At 40.6% G+C, this 16,769-nt stretch overlaps 3 protein-coding genes across 3 annotated transcripts; 1 reads left to right on the top strand and 2 right to left on the bottom strand.

Annotated features, from left to right (window-relative positions):
- Positions 1 to 3,282: 3,282 nt before the first annotated feature.
- On the bottom strand, positions 3,283 to 8,122 carry LOC4334528 (RNA-binding protein Y14B-like). Its single transcript, NM_001418884.1, has 4 exons — positions 7,811 to 8,122; positions 6,581 to 6,717; positions 5,089 to 5,231; positions 3,283 to 3,694 (listed from the first exon to the last, which is right to left on the bottom strand). The coding sequence occupies exons 1-4, from the start codon at positions 8,064 to 8,066 to the stop codon at positions 3,637 to 3,639; spliced, it is 594 nt and encodes a 197-aa protein (NP_001405813.1). The 5' UTR covers positions 8,067 to 8,122; the 3' UTR covers positions 3,283 to 3,636.
- A 232-nt stretch (positions 8,123 to 8,354) lies between these two features.
- Positions 8,355 to 10,989, top strand: LOC4334527 (uncharacterized). The gene is made up of 6 exons (XM_015777163.3): positions 8,355 to 8,549; positions 8,882 to 8,976; positions 9,414 to 9,493; positions 9,683 to 9,732; positions 9,841 to 9,953; positions 10,332 to 10,989. Exons 1-6 carry the CDS (start codon positions 8,393 to 8,395, stop codon positions 10,701 to 10,703), a joined length of 867 nt encoding a protein of 288 aa, XP_015632649.1. The 5' UTR covers positions 8,355 to 8,392; the 3' UTR covers positions 10,704 to 10,989.
- Positions 10,990 to 11,061: 72 nt separating this feature from the next.
- Positions 11,062 to 16,118, bottom strand: LOC4334526 (protein phosphatase 2C 70). The gene is made up of 13 exons (XM_015777161.3): positions 15,957 to 16,118; positions 14,729 to 14,906; positions 14,417 to 14,584; positions 14,135 to 14,310; positions 13,851 to 14,009; positions 13,287 to 13,424; positions 13,162 to 13,223; positions 12,873 to 13,008; positions 12,249 to 12,343; positions 11,882 to 11,997; positions 11,672 to 11,801; positions 11,525 to 11,579; positions 11,062 to 11,452 (listed from the first exon to the last, which is right to left on the bottom strand). Exons 1-13 carry the CDS (start codon positions 16,086 to 16,088, stop codon positions 11,312 to 11,314), a joined length of 1,686 nt encoding a protein of 561 aa, XP_015632647.1. The 5' UTR covers positions 16,089 to 16,118; the 3' UTR covers positions 11,062 to 11,311.
- Between the last annotated feature and the right edge of the window lie 651 nt (positions 16,119 to 16,769).

Raw genomic sequence — 16,769 nt, 5'->3', positions numbered from 1 at the left:
TTCCGGTTCATCGGAATAATCTCCGAGCTGAGATGAAACCGGTGGCTGCAGGGAAGAAGACGACGGGTTGCTTCTAATGAAAAAAAGGCATATAGATATATAAGTATACTTTACATCGTACTACGTATATCCCTCATTCGAAGCCAAAACCGCCATGTAGTACGGTTGGCGCCAACAGGTAGTAAGCACACACTAAGCACATTTGGTGGTAGAAACAAGTATAGAAACAGTCGATCGATATATTCCCCAATTTGGGAGGATATGCAAAACTAAGCTGCCCAATCAGGCAAGCACGTACGCTTATAAAGACTACTCCTACCTTAATTAGTAGTAGTAGTAGTAGGAGTATTAGTAAAGTGAAAGCACTTAGGACACACGCATCAACGCACAGTGGTCATAGCCGTAGTGGTAGTGGTGGTACTATAGTAGTAGTAGCTAGAAGGCTCATGCAGGGGAGGGGAGGAGAGAAGCAACTCAAATGAAAGACTACCTAGAGATTTGAAGTCCTTCCAAATATTTTTAAGAAAAAATTATAAACATGTAAGAGATTGAACACGAGATTTCGAGGTTAAAACAACACAATCTTTTATCTCTATACTTGAGTGTATCTCAGTGTGTTCTACTTTCATCGGTCTCTTTGTTTTTTTCCAAAATGGATTAAAACTCGGTCTCTAAATCCAAATCGAATATACTCAGCAAACCAAATCAAATGGAGTATGGTTGTGTTTAGTTCACACCAAAACTAAAATTTTGGTTGAAATTGGAACGACGTGATGGAAAAATTGAAAATTTATGTGTATAAGAAAGTTTTGATGTGATAGAAAAGTTGGAAGTTTGAAGAATTATTTTGGAACTAAACACGGCGTATATATATATATATATATATATATATATATATATATATATATATAGCTCGATGGCTTTGCGTTTTTTGCAGCGGTCCCCGAGGCGCGGGTGGCCGTGGTGCGGAGCGCGTCACCGTCATCCGTTTGCGCGGATCGAATTAATTCCCCCGCGAAACCGGCCTGTCTGATCGGAAACTGGGAAGCCGCGGCGGCGGCGGATATATCGTCTGGTGGTGGGACGCCGACGTTGGATTCTACTACTAGCTAGAGTATATCGATCAATCGATGGATCGATTCATGGGTGATTAGTGGCACTACATGGATAGAACGATAGAAACGACATGACTTTGTAGTAGTAGCAAGCAGCAAGCGCGTGGAGAGATGGAGACGGAGATGGAGATGGATGGTATGGTGGTGGCCGGAGCAATCATGGGATGCGGCGGCAACGAATCGGAGAGCGACAGGGAGCAGCCACCAGGGCTGCAGGACGAGACGAGACGAGACGCCGGCTTAGGCTTGTGGACAGCGTGTGCCCTGCGCCCCTGCCTACCGGTAGATCGTCTCCTGCGGCGTGTGCGTACGTGCTCTAGTTTCAAATTTTGCGACTCCGCGCATTCATCGATGGGATGGATCGATCTGCACGGCCAACTCCACTATTGCGCGCCCAAGCGTCAGGTTCGCCGCACTTCCACATGTACAGTGTACAGGCGCCTACCTATAGAACCTGAGACTGATTGGACCAACGACTCCATCGGCGCCGTGACCACTATCGTGTGTTGTACACCCAACTGATTTATCTACCATTGAGTTGTATACACCAACTAATTTATTTGTTCGGAGAATTTAATATGATAAAAAGGAATGAACGATTCACGTTTATTCTTAACACTGCTCTCGAAATTGAGATATAAGTAAAGTGAGCGTTTAATTTGTCCTACTCCCTCGGTCCCCAGGATATTAACAACTTTTAACAATTTAGTTATTTAGACATGTAACTAAAAGTTGCTAGTATATTTGAGGATGGAAGAGGTACTAACTAGGCCATATTAAGTTGCATGCATCAGCTAGATCACTTGAGAGAGAATTAAATTTGAAAATATACTGTTCATTCAATTTTTTCTCAAGAATATTCGGGATGCAAAAACTTGTATAGAAATATACCGTCGGTGTCGCACAACCATTGCGCGAAAATGACGCAGGAATGACGTCGCGGGTGGTCTCCCGCGGCAATACCGCGAGCCCGCGCGGTTTCGCGGACTGAAAGAGCGAGACCGTTCAAGCAATCAGCGACACTGTCCAATGGGCTCCTTTTGATTAGTAATTAATTATTTGATTAACAATTAATTAATAATTAGTAATTAGTTATCCTGATTAGGGATTAATTAATTATTAAAATCCTTAATCAGGATAATTAAATTGGGAAGGAACGGTTTCGCTGTTTGCTTGAGCGATAGCGCTGATTGTTTGAGCGAGACCGCGTGATCTCGCACTTGTGCGATACCGGTTGCGACGTCATTTTCACGTGCGTAATGGTTGTGCGAGACCGATGGTATATTTGTGCAAAAGATTTTGAATCCCGAATATTTTTTAAAAAAATTGAATGAACAATAAATTTTCAAATTTAATTCCCTGAGAGACGGGCATGCACCTGCACCGTGGTCAAGGTCGGCAATAATACCGCAGGGAAGCATGGACGGCGCACTCGGATGGTTAGGCTCGCAGCTGCAGTGGAAACCATCAGATCACAGGACATTACTCTCGCACAGTTGCACGTTTGGTACTCAAAATAATGTTTGACCGTTCGTCTTATTTAAAAAAAATTATGAAAAAAATAAAAAAAAATTAGTCACACATAAAGTGCTATTTATGTTTTATCATCTAATAGCAATAAAAATACTAATCATAAAAATTTTTAAATAAGACGAACAATCAAACGTTGAACGTGAATAGTTTAAAACTGCACTTATTTTGAGACGGAGGGAGTAGCTCATATCCGATATCCGAGGGGAGAGGATGGATGGATGGAGACAGACACAGACCCAGAAAGCAAAAATTACTGGCTGGACAACCACCACGCCGCTTCCCGTGGTAAAACAATCATGATACCCTCTTTTTGGAACGCTCAAATTCCACCAAAGTGATGAGGAGATAGCACAAATGTGGTGGGTATTTATAGTTGCAACCTGCAAATGACAACTAGATAGATACGGCCGCAAGTATTGACAGCATCGTAAGACGGCAACAATAGGATCGCGGTGGAATCTCAGCAAGTCTGCATACTGCAAGGAAACGGTAATGGTTTGCACAATTGAATCTAACAATAGCATCAGTTATAACCAGGCAAACTGACGTGGTTGCACCTTGCAAATGAAGCCTGCATACCGCACAACTTATTACTGTCAAAATGAACAAGCACGAACTAGACAATAGCAAACAATAGCAAAAGAGAGCATTTTTTCTTTCTACGAAAGTTGTTTTCCTTAAAATGTAGTAGTAGGCTTTTAAGTCGGCAGACACTTCCATCTCAACGTCATCACTACACAATATACCTTCTAGCTAGCGTACTCAGTCAGTACAACAGCCTCTACCACAGGCCAGCAACCGAGAACATAGTTCAACAAACAAAGTTGATCAAACTTAGTGCAGATATATAAGGATAGCAGAATCAAGACTCAGGGGGGCTGGATCTGGAAGATATATCACACCATACATCGGTTAAGACTACGTTCGTACCATCTATCAAAAAACACAGACCGAGAACATTCAGGATTGCGGACATAGTAGCTCCCAGTCAACATGTCAAGGCAGCAAGCCTGCGAGGTGGAGTCCGAGATCGCCGATGTAATGGCCTGTCAGGGAGACAAACTAGTCAGCAGGTTAAACAGAGTAAGAGTATAAAATTTCTAGCCAGAAGTGGTCAGCACCATATCTGAATTCCTGTTACACAATACAAATCTGCACTCAATTAATCCAGAGGATTATTAAGACAGAAGTTCCACGTCTAGAGAATGGGGCATTGCACTAGCTGCAGTTTAGATCAGGCTCAGATAACGCTTCCTCAACGCTACTGTCTAATACTGTACGTAGTAGGAGTTCACAAGAAATAGGTCAGAGTTTGGACTCACTTTGTTTCTTCTCAGATATCATTACCTCAGACTGGTTATTGAAACAGTGAATTATCATTTGCGGTTTACTCATAATCACGGAACTAAGAGAACAAAAACACTTCTGCTCCCACAAATATAAACTACTTGTTTCCACCATCAATTTATCGAAGTAGTTGGAATTTGGAAATACAGCAATAGAGCTAGAGGTGATGGACTATTTAGTACTCCCTCCGTATTTAAATATATGATATTGTTGACTTTATTCGGTCAAACTTTTGAAACTTTGACCATCATCTCTAAAAATATATAGTTTGAAAGCGTAGAAAACATATAGGTATACTTTACTACTTTATAAGTACTTTTACAATATTATAATTTTATTAGATATTATCATTATATTATAATAGAAAAATAGTGGTTGAAGTTGCACACCAAAGATCGAATAAAGTTAACACTCAACCTAGATCAGATGTGATAGTCTGAGTTCACAAACACTGGACCTTCTGCAGAAAAAAACTTACTACCTCCGTCCCAAAATAGTTGTCATTTTGAGTTTTTGCTTGTAACTTTTGACCATTCGTCTTATTCAAAAGATTATGAAATTATTATTTATTTTGTTTTTGACTTGCTTTATTATCAAAAGTACTTTAAATATGACTTATCCTTTTTTATATTTACAATAATTTTTAAAATAAAACGAATGGTCAAACGTTGCAAGCAAAAAGTCAAAACGACATCTAATTTAGGACGGAGGGAGTATGAAACATAGGTAATGTCTTCCAGGTTAACAGGTTTACACGAGTCTAATTATGTCAAAATTCCACAAGTCTGGATGAACTGCTTATGCAAATCCCAGATCAAACCAAACCAAATAAACAGGCCACTAGGATAGGGAAAAAATAGCCACTGAATATGAAACAATATGTTACAGTTACAGATCTTGCATGCAAGATTTCACGAAAGGGCAATTGCCAGGAAATTTAGATTTAGAATTTTAGATTCAGAACAAACAGAAAAAAGAACAAGACATTGTTTGGTGATGAGATTGTGGAGTAAATGAAACCCTATGCCAGTGTAACACAACAAATCACCTATCCCAGCAAATGCAAAAGATAAAAGCATGGTTAATAACACACCTTGTACTGGTGAGTTTCTGTATAGGACCTCTGCTGAATGCCCAGTCAACATAGACAGTCCTTGTTAACAGCTGAGTCCCATTCATTGCTTTGATTGCAGTTTGTGCTTCCTCAAAACTTTCATATTCAACTAATGCATATCCCTGTTAGACAGAAGAACAGATGTGAACAGAAATCAGATAGCTCTGTGAGAAAGAAACATAGATATTTCCATATACAACTAATCCAAAAACAGTGTTTTTCACTTAGATCTATAAATGTGCTAGGCATACACTAAATAGTCTTGGATCCACGAAATTTTGGAGATAAAAACGTTGATAAGTTGGATCGTGTATCAGGAGATGGACACCAGTTGGATGCAAAGTATTTGGGAAATGAAACTAGTATCAGGGCATCATGAAAGCCATCAAATCATTTCAAACAGTAAACAATACGAAATAATTGGAAGTCCCAACACCCCTCTTAACCCTTACCATGTAAACACACCGTGGTGCATAAACCATTTATTTTCTGTAAGAATGTTAAATGATGTGTACTCTGGGGTAAACTAGCCATATTGTACCAGAATATAGCATTCTGGCAGAACCAAACTAGTGCATATTCTTGACTTAATATGAAAATAGACATTTCTCTAAATTATCACAGTAGAAGGAAAATCTAATTTCACATCAGGTACATGACTTCTAACACCATGTGCTCCAAGATTGCCCCCATTATTAGATTCTCTTATATAAGTCATCCAGAGACCTTAGATTAGTATGGGTGCAGTTTTATCAGAATAAACTAATATCTTCTTGATGTAATCAAGTAAAATGACTTGAGCAATACACTCATGTTGGTCAATTACAAAATGTGTAATCCAACTTTTACCATGCTAAATCAAAGTTGAGAATTATATCACATAAAAAATAGGAGAAACAAGATGAATAATCAATCCAAACAAGCTAAGCAATGTGGTTGAAGAAAGTGAGTGGCCATTTATGAAACTCAGAGAACATCATTTGATATGATTTCGATTAAGAAGGTTTCTAAACAGCATAAATCAAATTTTCAACTATTCTCATAGCAGTCCCTCAAGAAATATTCCTGCAAATAAAAAAGGAAAATGATGATGCAGAGACAGGATATAAATAGTCACCCAAACTCCAAGGAATACTGACAGAGTCGTTAGCGAAAGAGAATATGGTTGAAAGTAAATTTAAGGTGGTTGTGCTAAGTTGAATTAACACAGAAGCTTTATTATTCAAGGAATTACATTCAGCATATCAAACACACCATGCCCTTCAGATTAATTAACTGAATATGGGAAGCCCTCACTGCCAGAAGCTGCATGGAAAAGAAACTACAATGCACATAGGTCCCAAACAGACCTTAAGAAGCCTATATAGGCCAGTAGTAAATACTCCTATAATGTTATGTATAACCACAGTGGTTGCTGCGCATTAGCAGTTTGTATTGAATTGCTGCCTGTTGGAATAAATATCAATTTTACCTTGGCATATCCAGTGCGGCGTTCCAGATTTAAATGTAGGTCCTTAACATGACCAAAATCACTGAAAGTGTTGTACAGATCATCTTCTTCCGCGTCTTCTTTGACTCCAGAGACCAGTAGTATCCATCCTTCAATAGCTACAATTCAGCAAAACTCTCCATTAAAACAAGCGTGACAATTGATTAATGATTATCGCTGCCAATGAAAAACAAGTAGCTTTAAGAATGAAAGCGAATAAGAATGCAGAACCAGTACTGGCATGTGACAGTGTGTTTTATTGAGACAGATACCAAACATATTCTTATGATAACCCTCAGCATCACAGCTCAATTGCAACATTTCATTGTTCTCTCTCAAAAGTCATCTCGTTAAGTACATTTGGTGTTTCTAGTATACCACGATGGAACCTTATCATGCAAGTAGCTACCTGGGCTACCATATCACTGAACACGCAGTACAGAAGACAGAACCAAGTTATTATGAATTTGCATCAGTCATTGCGAATCATCCCGCAGTTTTTATACTACCTTTTAACTGCATCTCATGGTGCTGCTCAAACTAATTGATGTCATGCATTCGCTGCAATGAATTTTTTTTGTCCCAAGTAACTTTCAATACAATGGTCTAATTTCCTCCAACGCCATCAAGGACATTGGGGAGAAAAGGCATGCCTGCCAAAGGCACACAACTACGAAACCTACAGAAGAACGAAAGATCACAGCGTGCAAAATTATACAATCATTCTACTGATGGTAGTAGTTGTCACTTGTCAGCATGGAAACTCACTCAATCAGCGTAGAACCTGATGTGGTTCTCAGCATTCAGGACCACAAAATCAGTATCAATTGCAATTATACATTTGTTTTTTTTTCCCACAACCATATCAGCATATAACTGTCCACCGGCAGCGATTTAGTTTGGATCGTTAGCTTAAGCATCACATGGCTCCAATTCCCCTGAATAAAATCAAAAGCCTGCACCACAAACAGGAGTGCGCACGCAATCGAGTGGCAATCGGCAAGCCGCAAGCGCAGCCGTACCAAAAACCCTAAACCCTAGCCAAATATCACCAAACAAATCCTAGCTCACCAAATCCCTCGCGGATTATGCGCGACACTAACTGGTAAATCACACGCAAACCGACCAAAAATAGCGCACAAAACCCTACCGAGAAGTTCAAACTCGAGCTCACGCCCAAAAAAAAAATAGAAGTACAAAGGGAGATCTCACAGCGCTGTGGGCCGTGGCCGGGGTTGCCGGCATCGGCGAGGGAGTCGAAGCGGTCGCGGTTGGAGGCGAGCACGGAGGTGCTGCGGCCGAGGAGGCGGCCGCGCGAGCGCATCACGCCCTGGGAGACGATGTGGGGTACGGGTAGCGCGCGCCCGCCGCGGCCACCGCCCCGATCGTCCTCGTCCATGGCGTCCTCCTCCTCCTCCTCGTCGCGGTCGTAGTCGACGAACTCCACGTCCTCCGCCGCCGCCGCCATTGGGATGGGAGTGGGAGACAGCGAGGAGGAGGAGGAGAGCGTGTACTGTTTGCGCCGCGGAGGTGGCGACGTCCGACGTGGTGGTTTTATAGGCGGTAACGACGGATTAGCGCGTGATTACGAGGGCGGAGAGTCGGTAATTAAGGAGGGAGATTTGCGTAATGATCCCTTGAGATTTCGTTAATTAACTCGAAGCGAACTAGTGCTAGGCTGCTGGCTTAGATGTGGGCCCACTGGTCGGATCAGCCCAGCCGTCTGATCTCTGATCGGTAACGGACGGTCCAGATCGCATCTAGTTCGCACCCGGGGGGCTTCTCCGGACAGAGATGGCGGCGGCGGCGACCTCTCCCTCCGCCGCATCCTCCTCCGGTGGTAGCGGCGGCAACACGGCGGAGGGGGAGATGGCGGCGGCGAGCGCTGCTTGTGCTTGCCCCATCTGCCTCGATTCCTTCCTAGACGAGGCGTACCTCGACACCTGCTTCCGTTAGTCTCTCCTCTCAGAATCTCTCTAATTATCCTTTATTTCGGATCTTAAGATTGCTCCGCATAGGGTCTTTAATAATTAATTATGTGTAAGCTCTTCAATTCTGTAAGAATTCTTATCTTGGATAGAATCTTTGAACGACTCTTAAGTAGAGGGCAAAAGATGTGAAGTTTCTGCGAAATTGCTTGATGGCCTCTAACTAATTTGCTTCAGTTTTGTTCATCAAGAGAAACATTGCTGGAATCAGGACAGAAATCTACTGTATTTTGAAATCACCACTTGCCTTTCATCTGTTCAAGTTCATTTTCTTAGAGTCATAATGTTTGTGCAGATTCTTTTTGTTACAAGTGCATATGCCAGTGGGTAAAGATTGTATCGACCAAGCATGCCGAACCTTTATCATCAGTGCAATGTCCCCTTTGCAAGGTGAACTCATTTTCTCTGGTTCCAATAGTTATTCCAAAAAGGAACAGGACATTCTGTTTGTCTGATACCATTCTCACCACATTTCTCTTAGCTTGATAGATTATCATCTTCAAGTGAATTCTGACAGAAACCATATGAACCTATGCCCCATTCATATGTTGATTGAAAAAAACGCTTTTGAACGTGATGAAACGCCACTATTGAATATTGTTTAATTTGCTAGCTTTGGGTGTTTTTCTAGGAAAGCTTAAATGTGGAGAACACACCATACCAGCCATTACTTTTTGGTGCTGCTACATTTATCTATTGATGATGCAGTCAACTATATCTATAAATTTGACCCCTTTTTTGTTCACCGCCCGGCAAATTTTTTGTTCACCTGAGACTGTGCCCTGAGGTCCTGAATCCTGATTATATGTCCCTTGTGACATTTGCAGACCGTGAATGTGTCTATTATACATGGTTTTAATGGTGAATCATTTGAGCGGCACTACATAAATCAGGACCCCAGAAAAAGGTCCAGTTATCTCCTTCCCTCCATCTGGTTGTGCAGTGCTGCGCTTTTTGTAGTTAATGTTAACGAGCAGACATTTTTCTTTTATTTCTGCGATGGAGACCATTTGCATGCCACTCTTCTCATTGTAAATTAAATATTGTTGTTACATGTTTCAATAAGTATATTAAGCTCATTTTCCTCCTCGTGCAGACATCTTTCAGATGCACACGACTTGATTACACAATTCTATAGTATACGAGGTATAGTGTTGGTTTTTAGTTATGTCCGTGCTCACACTTTTAGAACCTGTTCCAGATATCTATCTATGAATCTAGTGTTATATGACTGACGTGTGCTCAACTGAACAGATATTATAGGCAATACTTCCAGCGTTCAGCAATTCTGGAAGCAACGCAAGTATCTTCGCAAGAACATTTGGCTTCAAACCTGGCTAAGACAGGAAATACAGGCTCTTACACGGGTACATACATACAGTACTGCATATTGTCACACGGTTATTCCATAGCTTAAAAGGGTCGCACTTGCATTATCTTCTTATCTGTGTGTAATTAGGGCTTCTCTTCTTATCTGCATTATCTGACAATCTCATTTTACCCATTACTCATGGATCATAGCTGAAACACACACTTGGGAATAATACCTACTCTTATAGTTTAGTACAAATTGGATTTGATTTACGCACTCAAGTGCACATGACTTGGGAGCATGATGATGGTTTCTATTATTCTTTCAAGTGTCGTAGAGAGTTGAGAATTTGTGATTATTCTACGATGTTATATAATCGTCGTGCTGCTATCGTGTTGCTTGCTGCAATGTATTGTAATACTGGGTTTTGCAGGATGAAAATGTTGACGCTATTATCTACCACATCCATGGTGTGATCGAGTCTTTCATGAAAAGGCAAGAGAAGGGGCATGCCTCGAAGATGGCTCCACCAGAGAAGAGGAGGGAAGAATTCAAGAGCTTGCTCATGGAAGCTGCCAGGCCGTTCCTCCTTGGCCAAACGGAGCGGTTTGTCGCTGAGGTAGAGCTCTTCTTGGTCTCACATCTGAACATTGACGCATATAGCAGGCTGCGTGTTCAGAGACTTAAGGAGTCCACTTCGCATGTGTCAAGAGAGCAAGATGTGCTGCCACAGGATCGGTCTCTGGAGGACCACTACTTGTACTTTCTAGGTGATGAAACAGATTGCAATGACGAGATATGGTGAATTGTCAAGCAATATCAGTGATCTCCTGTAGGTGATGGCACAGATTGTAATGCTGAGCTCTGTATCTCGAGTACCAATTGTTGTATGTGTAGGTGATGAGGACAGATTGCAGATTTGCAACGGATATATATCATAGTGATGTACAAGTTTTGCCAAAACAGTGTCCATGTTCCCTGTAAATTTTGCCACTCATTCGGAACCTGTAAACTGAGCACAATCTACAATGGTATATATAGATAGGAGATGCAGTCTTGCTATTCTGGTTTTGGCTGCATGCGATTTGGTATTTCTGCATATTACACAGGATAAGCTCAAAAGAGATTCTTTTCCTGACCAACCATGTGATGGAACTCCAGAATTTAAAGTTCATAAACATTTCTTTTAACCAATTCACTCACAATTTACAGGCATAACCGCACAAGGGGCTCCCTGGGTATTTGCATACAAGGAGAACTGTAGCATTCATCCTCTGCAACACCGGAGCACCTGGCTCAACTTTGACAAAGGATATTAACTACCAGTGAAACAAAAGAAATAGTGTTGTTCAACTGTTCGAGCAGCAGGTAGGACGATCTCCGGACCTGACAAAAGCAATTGGGGATTCAGGATCAGGGATCACTTCTCAGAGTGTCCAGGTCTACAAATATTACTGATGTGTTGTCCTTGGTTCGCAATTTCCTAGCTTCACTTAACACATGATGTGCTACTTTATCTGCTGAAGTTTTCTGCTCGCTGTACTTCTGCTTACCCTGAAAAATGAGATAAAAGATCAGCACACCACGACTTAATAACCATGAGGTTGAAGCCGATCGATGAGTTACCTCAAGGACAAGCTGCGCTGCCCTGTTAGCGCTAATAACATCCCATAGCCCGTCGCTGCAAAGGAGCAAACAAGCGCACGTTATGAAATGTATGAGTAATGCATTACATTAGCAAGCATGACCATCATAGATGGGGAGTTTTGATACCTAGCAATAAGGGCAGAGGCTAAGCATGCTTTTGTCATGCGAACTGCCTGGCTCACATATGGTTCAGAGCTGAACCGTGAATCTTGTTCCTTTAAAAACTTGTCCCCAAGCATCCTGCCAAGATTTAGTCCTGTGGAAATAAACAGCGAGATCGTGTCATCATTATTGTTCAAGTCTGCAGCTGATGTAAGATAGCAATATAGCATATACCACATATACGGCTTTCACCGTCTTTCAGGGGTTGTCCTGAATTTGCCATCCGGGCTCGTTCTGTTGTACTGACTACTCGATGATCCTCGGTCATTGTAATTATTTCCCCGTTGACACTGGCAACAATTTATAAATTATTGCTGTATTACAAAGCTTGATGAAAGAGGACCTTATAAATCATTTTTTATTGCTATTGTATAGCAGTTTAATATACAATAGGGTGGCAATATTTAAATTTCAATTATGGTGTATTTCACATTATACTAGCAAGTGACTGCTAGTGGGTTTTTTTTTCTTTGCGAGGAAGCAAGTGCTACAGAAAACCAAATAGTACAGTGTCTTCGAGAACAGAAAAGATGCTAATTACCTCATAATACAAGCTGAGTCACCAAGATTAGCACATTGGGCGAAGCAATCTTCGTTCTGGTCGAACCAAATCAGAAGGATAGTTGCTGTGCAGCCCTGGAAAAGATAGAAAAACATGGTAAGCCTACTGAAAAGGTGGCAATTCAAGAAACAGAGGATTCCAAGGACCCACTAGACTTCATGTACAGCATATAGCCTTAGAAAGACTATCTGGAGTCTAGGAGTTTTAATGGGAGACTCAACTCATAATTTCGGTAAATATTTCCTGGCAATCATGGGAACCTTAAATTGCAAGAGACTTCGCTTCATGTATACATTTCAGAAACCAAATTAAGAATCAGAGCTAAACTTTTAAATCTAGAAAACCAGCAAGTGATGAATTTTACACATCCAGGGGCAAGTAAAGGACAAGAAATTGCAGTAGCACATCATTTGATCAAAAAAGTTAACAAACATACAATGTAGCAACATTCGTCCAACAAATTCTATACCAACCAAATGTATAGATAAACCTTGTAACAAACATATGATATTTATTTAATCAAGTTATTAAACTACCAGACAAGAAATTAAGCAACATAGTTCAAAAAATATAGTACACGAGAAATCCAGATAAAAGGAAAACCTCATACTGATGATGGAGTGCAGCTTCAGTCAATGCAAAGGCATGTCTAAGAACATCTGAAGCACTATGGCATGAAAGAACTCTTTCTTTTGTTTCCTGTTGAGACAAAATGTTTGCAATGTTCTGTGGAAGAATCCTAGGCAACAAAGGGGGTCATCAGTTCAACACGTATATAATCATATCAAACTCAAAATCAAGAACGGTTATAGTAATTAATACACGAATGTCCAAATTCTAGGATAACATTATGATTTGCACTTGATCAAACAAATAGGCAGAAATAGCTTACCTGCTGGCAGCTATTGCAGCACCATCCCCTCCATGGCCATCGAATATGCCAAATAGCCCAAACTGTGTAAAAATCAATATCAGAAACCACTCAAGTATTTGCACAAAAACTAATCATTCACATACCTTTTCCACACCGATAAGAGGATACTGGCAGCAGCTGACATCCTCCATGTGAAGTTTCTTCCCAGTTCGACGGGCTGTCATTGGATCAGATGCTATACCAACTCCTACAGGTTGTTGGTTTTGTAGCTCAATTTGGACCTAGCACGGTAGCGCTATCAGGGAATTGCTTTCTTCAAAGATAGATACAACCAAATTTCAAACATATGTTGAAGAGTTTTTTTTTCTTTTTTATATATGCTCCAGTTTCTATGGCATGGCAGACATGTGGAACCAAATAGGCCAGCATATGAACTGAAATGTCAACAGCTAGCAAGAAAACAGAAAAGCCGAGTGTGGTAACATGTTTGCCAATTTGAATTAGGTATAGTTGGATTATATGAAAAAAAAATGCATAGGGGTTTCATTTCAAGCAGAATGATATGTGAACATAAAAGCATTAACCATCAGATGAATAATAATGCTGGACCATAAGCAATAAAAGACCAATTCTACTATAAATTAGTTATAAAAATCTTCAGTACACTTGAAAGGACACACTGAAAAACAAAAGCGGTTATAACTTACAGATACTTTTGATGAACTCCCAAGTGTTATAATATCACCATCTGCAAGTTCAGCAGGCTCACCCCAACGCCTAGATCCAACATCAGGATGATTAACTGACCGGGAATTCAAAAATGTTCCATTTAGACTACCCATATCCACAATTTCCCATTTGAGTTTCTGCAATAAAAGAGTAATAATAATTTTATTGGATGGGAATGTAAGAAGGCTTAAGATATTTGCAGGTATGTACATAGGTCATATGAATTTTTTTTTTAGATACAGCTTAGATCTTCACAACTTACATTTGCATTCCAGTCAATCTGTGCATGCTTTCCTGACACCTCTGAGTCCTTTAACACCAAATGACTTGGAGGAACCCTTCCAAGAGTCACGGGTAGCATGGACTTGTTACCTGACTGCATATAGTGGTTTATTCCATGAGATGGGCCAGCTATGACCTCCAAAGCTAGGTTGCTTCCTGCACTTCTAGCAAATGATTATAAACATGAGCATATGCATGTTAACAACAATATTTGCAGCATAAGGACCACTCGAATATTTAAATATTTTCAGGGATTTTTTACCAACTATAATGTCAGGAATGGTGCCATTGTGATTACTCTCTCCAGAATCCCTTCTTATGTGCTTCACATCAGGTGTTGGCCCATTTGCCACAGCTGGACGCTTAAGCGTATTTCCCAAATAGAGCTCTTCCGTTTTACTGTTTGTAACATCAATTACATGAGTTTCTCCTACACAAACCAAAGAATTGATTATTTTTGTAATTTTATGACGATTGTTAGTAAATAAGATGAATATTACTAAAAGAGGAAATGAAAACAAGACTGATGCTGTATAACATAATGATGAAAGTTTGGGTGTAAATGTATACGCACCTTCAATAACATGAGATTCAGTGGGATAGGTTGCCCCTTTTCCAACAATGCCATGAGTCTTAGGTGAAGTGATAATCCTATCAATCCGAATTCCTGATTCATCGACAGTACTACTATTGCTCGAGACTGAATAGTCATCCAAATTGTCAGATATGAGAGGCATGTTAATATCATCATCCTGCAAGCAACAAGTAATATAAATTAGATAAAACAGACTTGCTGTAAATGGTTTTATTAATTACAGTTTGTGATAACATTCGTATGTGAATGAATTACGACAGAAAAATCTTGTATATCTTCTAAAAACAAATTAAGTGCGCTTAGATTAAACATAGCATTCCGTGCTCTTAGCAGAAAAGTAAGACAGTGGGGGCTTCATTGGCTTAGTGCCAGTTGTTCCAGTGGACCAGGAAGCTTAATAGAGGAAAAGGAAAAGTGGTTGCTACCCATATCCAACCATATGGGACGCAACGTATCTTGCCGGGCCGGCCAAAGATTAGGCCGACCAAATTTCCTTAAGATTGAGAGTACTATGGGACACAATGTATCATTTAACACAAAACAGCAAAGTATAATATAAGTAAAAGATCATGAAAAATGATTGAAGTACAAAAATGGAAAAACATTGACTAAAGTAAAGAAAATCACATCCATTTCATCGGGCTGTATTTACTGTTTATGCTTTTGACAAACCAAGAGTCGGAAATGAAGCTTAAAGAAGCAAAGATAACAATCTTATGTCCAGTAATCCAGTTGCATCTAAGAACATTGCAGCTTGGGCAATACGACAATAATCCCCCCCTCCTCCTATCAAGCTGCAATTTGCCTTGTCGATGACCAAATTAACAAACGCACCAAATTCATCAATCAAATATGCATGCTGGATTAAATATCAGAACAGAAAACAAAAGCTACCGCCGAATCTCCACCAATGCAACATTCACTGCAAGGCAGCAGCTACAATCTAGGGCTGGGAGCAGGCCACGGTATTCCCCTCGCTCATGGTTCTGTGTTGGTGTAGTATATTCTAACGAGAGAACGCCATGGACGAATCCAAGGACCTCAAAAATCAAATCGCTCGTGAAACAGTACCCTCGTAACGAACATCACCAAGATCCACCACCACCACAAGAAAGTACAAATCACCACTCGACAATGTTTCCATTTCATACGGCGATCAAATAAATTGGTGAAAAAAAAATAATCGAGGGATTCCGGGGGGTCCGACCTGGGAGGAAGCGGGAGGTGGGGGCGCGGGGGACGCGCCCCGCCGCCACCGCCGGCAGGCGAAGACGGCGAGGCCGAGGACGGCGAGGGTGGCGACGGCGACCCCGCTGACGGCGAGGGGAGGGATGGCCATGGTCGCTTCGCGGGGTGCCGAATGGCGAATGCTTCGCGACGCACACGGGCTCCTGTTTTAATTTCTTTTCGCTCTTTTTTTCCCTTTTTTTTGACTTGTTTGTTTGTTTTTCCTCTCCGGAGGACGCTATTTTTGTGCTATGAATTCCCGAGTTTGTGTGGTTTTTTTTTCCCTCTGTTTATACATGTTACACGTGACTATTCACGTTTACTATTTTCCCTTTTATCGATTATTAATAATACCATTGCATTTATTTTTGTAGGTTTGTGTTGGAAAGCATTTAGTTTCTACAAGTTGTTGTTATCTTCAGGCTTTATCCCCAAAACCGGGATGTACTAAATATCTTTGTTTTGCTAGTGGTAGTTTTATCTATTACTCACAAATTATTGTTTTGTCAACAATTGCACTGCCGTACACTCTCCTCGTAATCCTATTACCCTGTTTGAAACATATTGTCCGCTAAATTATTACCATCGATTATCTCGGATAAACCAACTATTTTAAGAAATAAACTAAACAAATATCTGTTTCACAATGCAAGACTTTCTAGCATTGCCCACACTTATAAGGATGAGTGTGGCCTTATGAGTGTGGGCAATACTAGAAAGTCTTGCATTGTGAAACGGAAGGAATATTTTAGAAAAAGTGCTCTAACTAGTTTCATAGAAGACAATTTTGAAA

The sequence above is a fragment of the Oryza sativa genome, chromosome 3 (assembly GCF_034140825.1).
Source record: "Oryza sativa Japonica Group chromosome 3, ASM3414082v1".
NCBI lineage: Eukaryota > Viridiplantae > Streptophyta > Magnoliopsida > Poales > Poaceae > Oryza > Oryza sativa.
The sequence above is the reverse complement of the archived record's forward strand: the minus strand, read 5'-3'. Positions and strand labels throughout refer to the sequence as shown.

Coding starts and splice junctions, on each gene's coding strand:
- LOC4334528 (NM_001418884.1), bottom strand. CDS start 8,066: ATGGCGGCGGCGGCGGAGGACGTGGAGTTCGTCGACTACGACCGCGAC. Junction 5,232..6,580: donor GCCGCACTGGATATGCCAAG/GTAAAATTGATA, acceptor TCTGTCTAACAG/GGATATGCATTAGTTGAATA. Junction 3,695..5,088: donor CAGAAACTCACCAGTACAAG/GTGTGTTATTAA, acceptor TCTCCCTGACAG/GCCATTACATCGGCGATCTC.
- LOC4334527 (XM_015777163.3), top strand. CDS start 8,393: ATGGCGGCGGCGGCGACCTCTCCCTCCGCCGCATCCTCCTCCGGTGGT. Junction 8,550..8,881: donor GTACCTCGACACCTGCTTCC/GTTAGTCTCTCC, acceptor ATGTTTGTGCAG/ATTCTTTTTGTTACAAGTGC. Junction 8,977..9,413: donor TGCAATGTCCCCTTTGCAAG/GTGAACTCATTT, acceptor TGACATTTGCAG/ACCGTGAATGTGTCTATTAT.
- LOC4334526 (XM_015777161.3), bottom strand. CDS start 16,088: ATGGCCATCCCTCCCCTCGCCGTCAGCGGGGTCGCCGTCGCCACCCTC. Junction 14,585..14,728: donor TGAATCTCATGTTATTGAAG/GTGCGTATACAT, acceptor TGGTTTGTGTAG/GAGAAACTCATGTAATTGAT. Junction 13,009..13,161: donor GCTGCAATAGCTGCCAGCAG/GTAAGCTATTTC, acceptor TTTGTTGCCTAG/GATTCTTCCACAGAACATTG.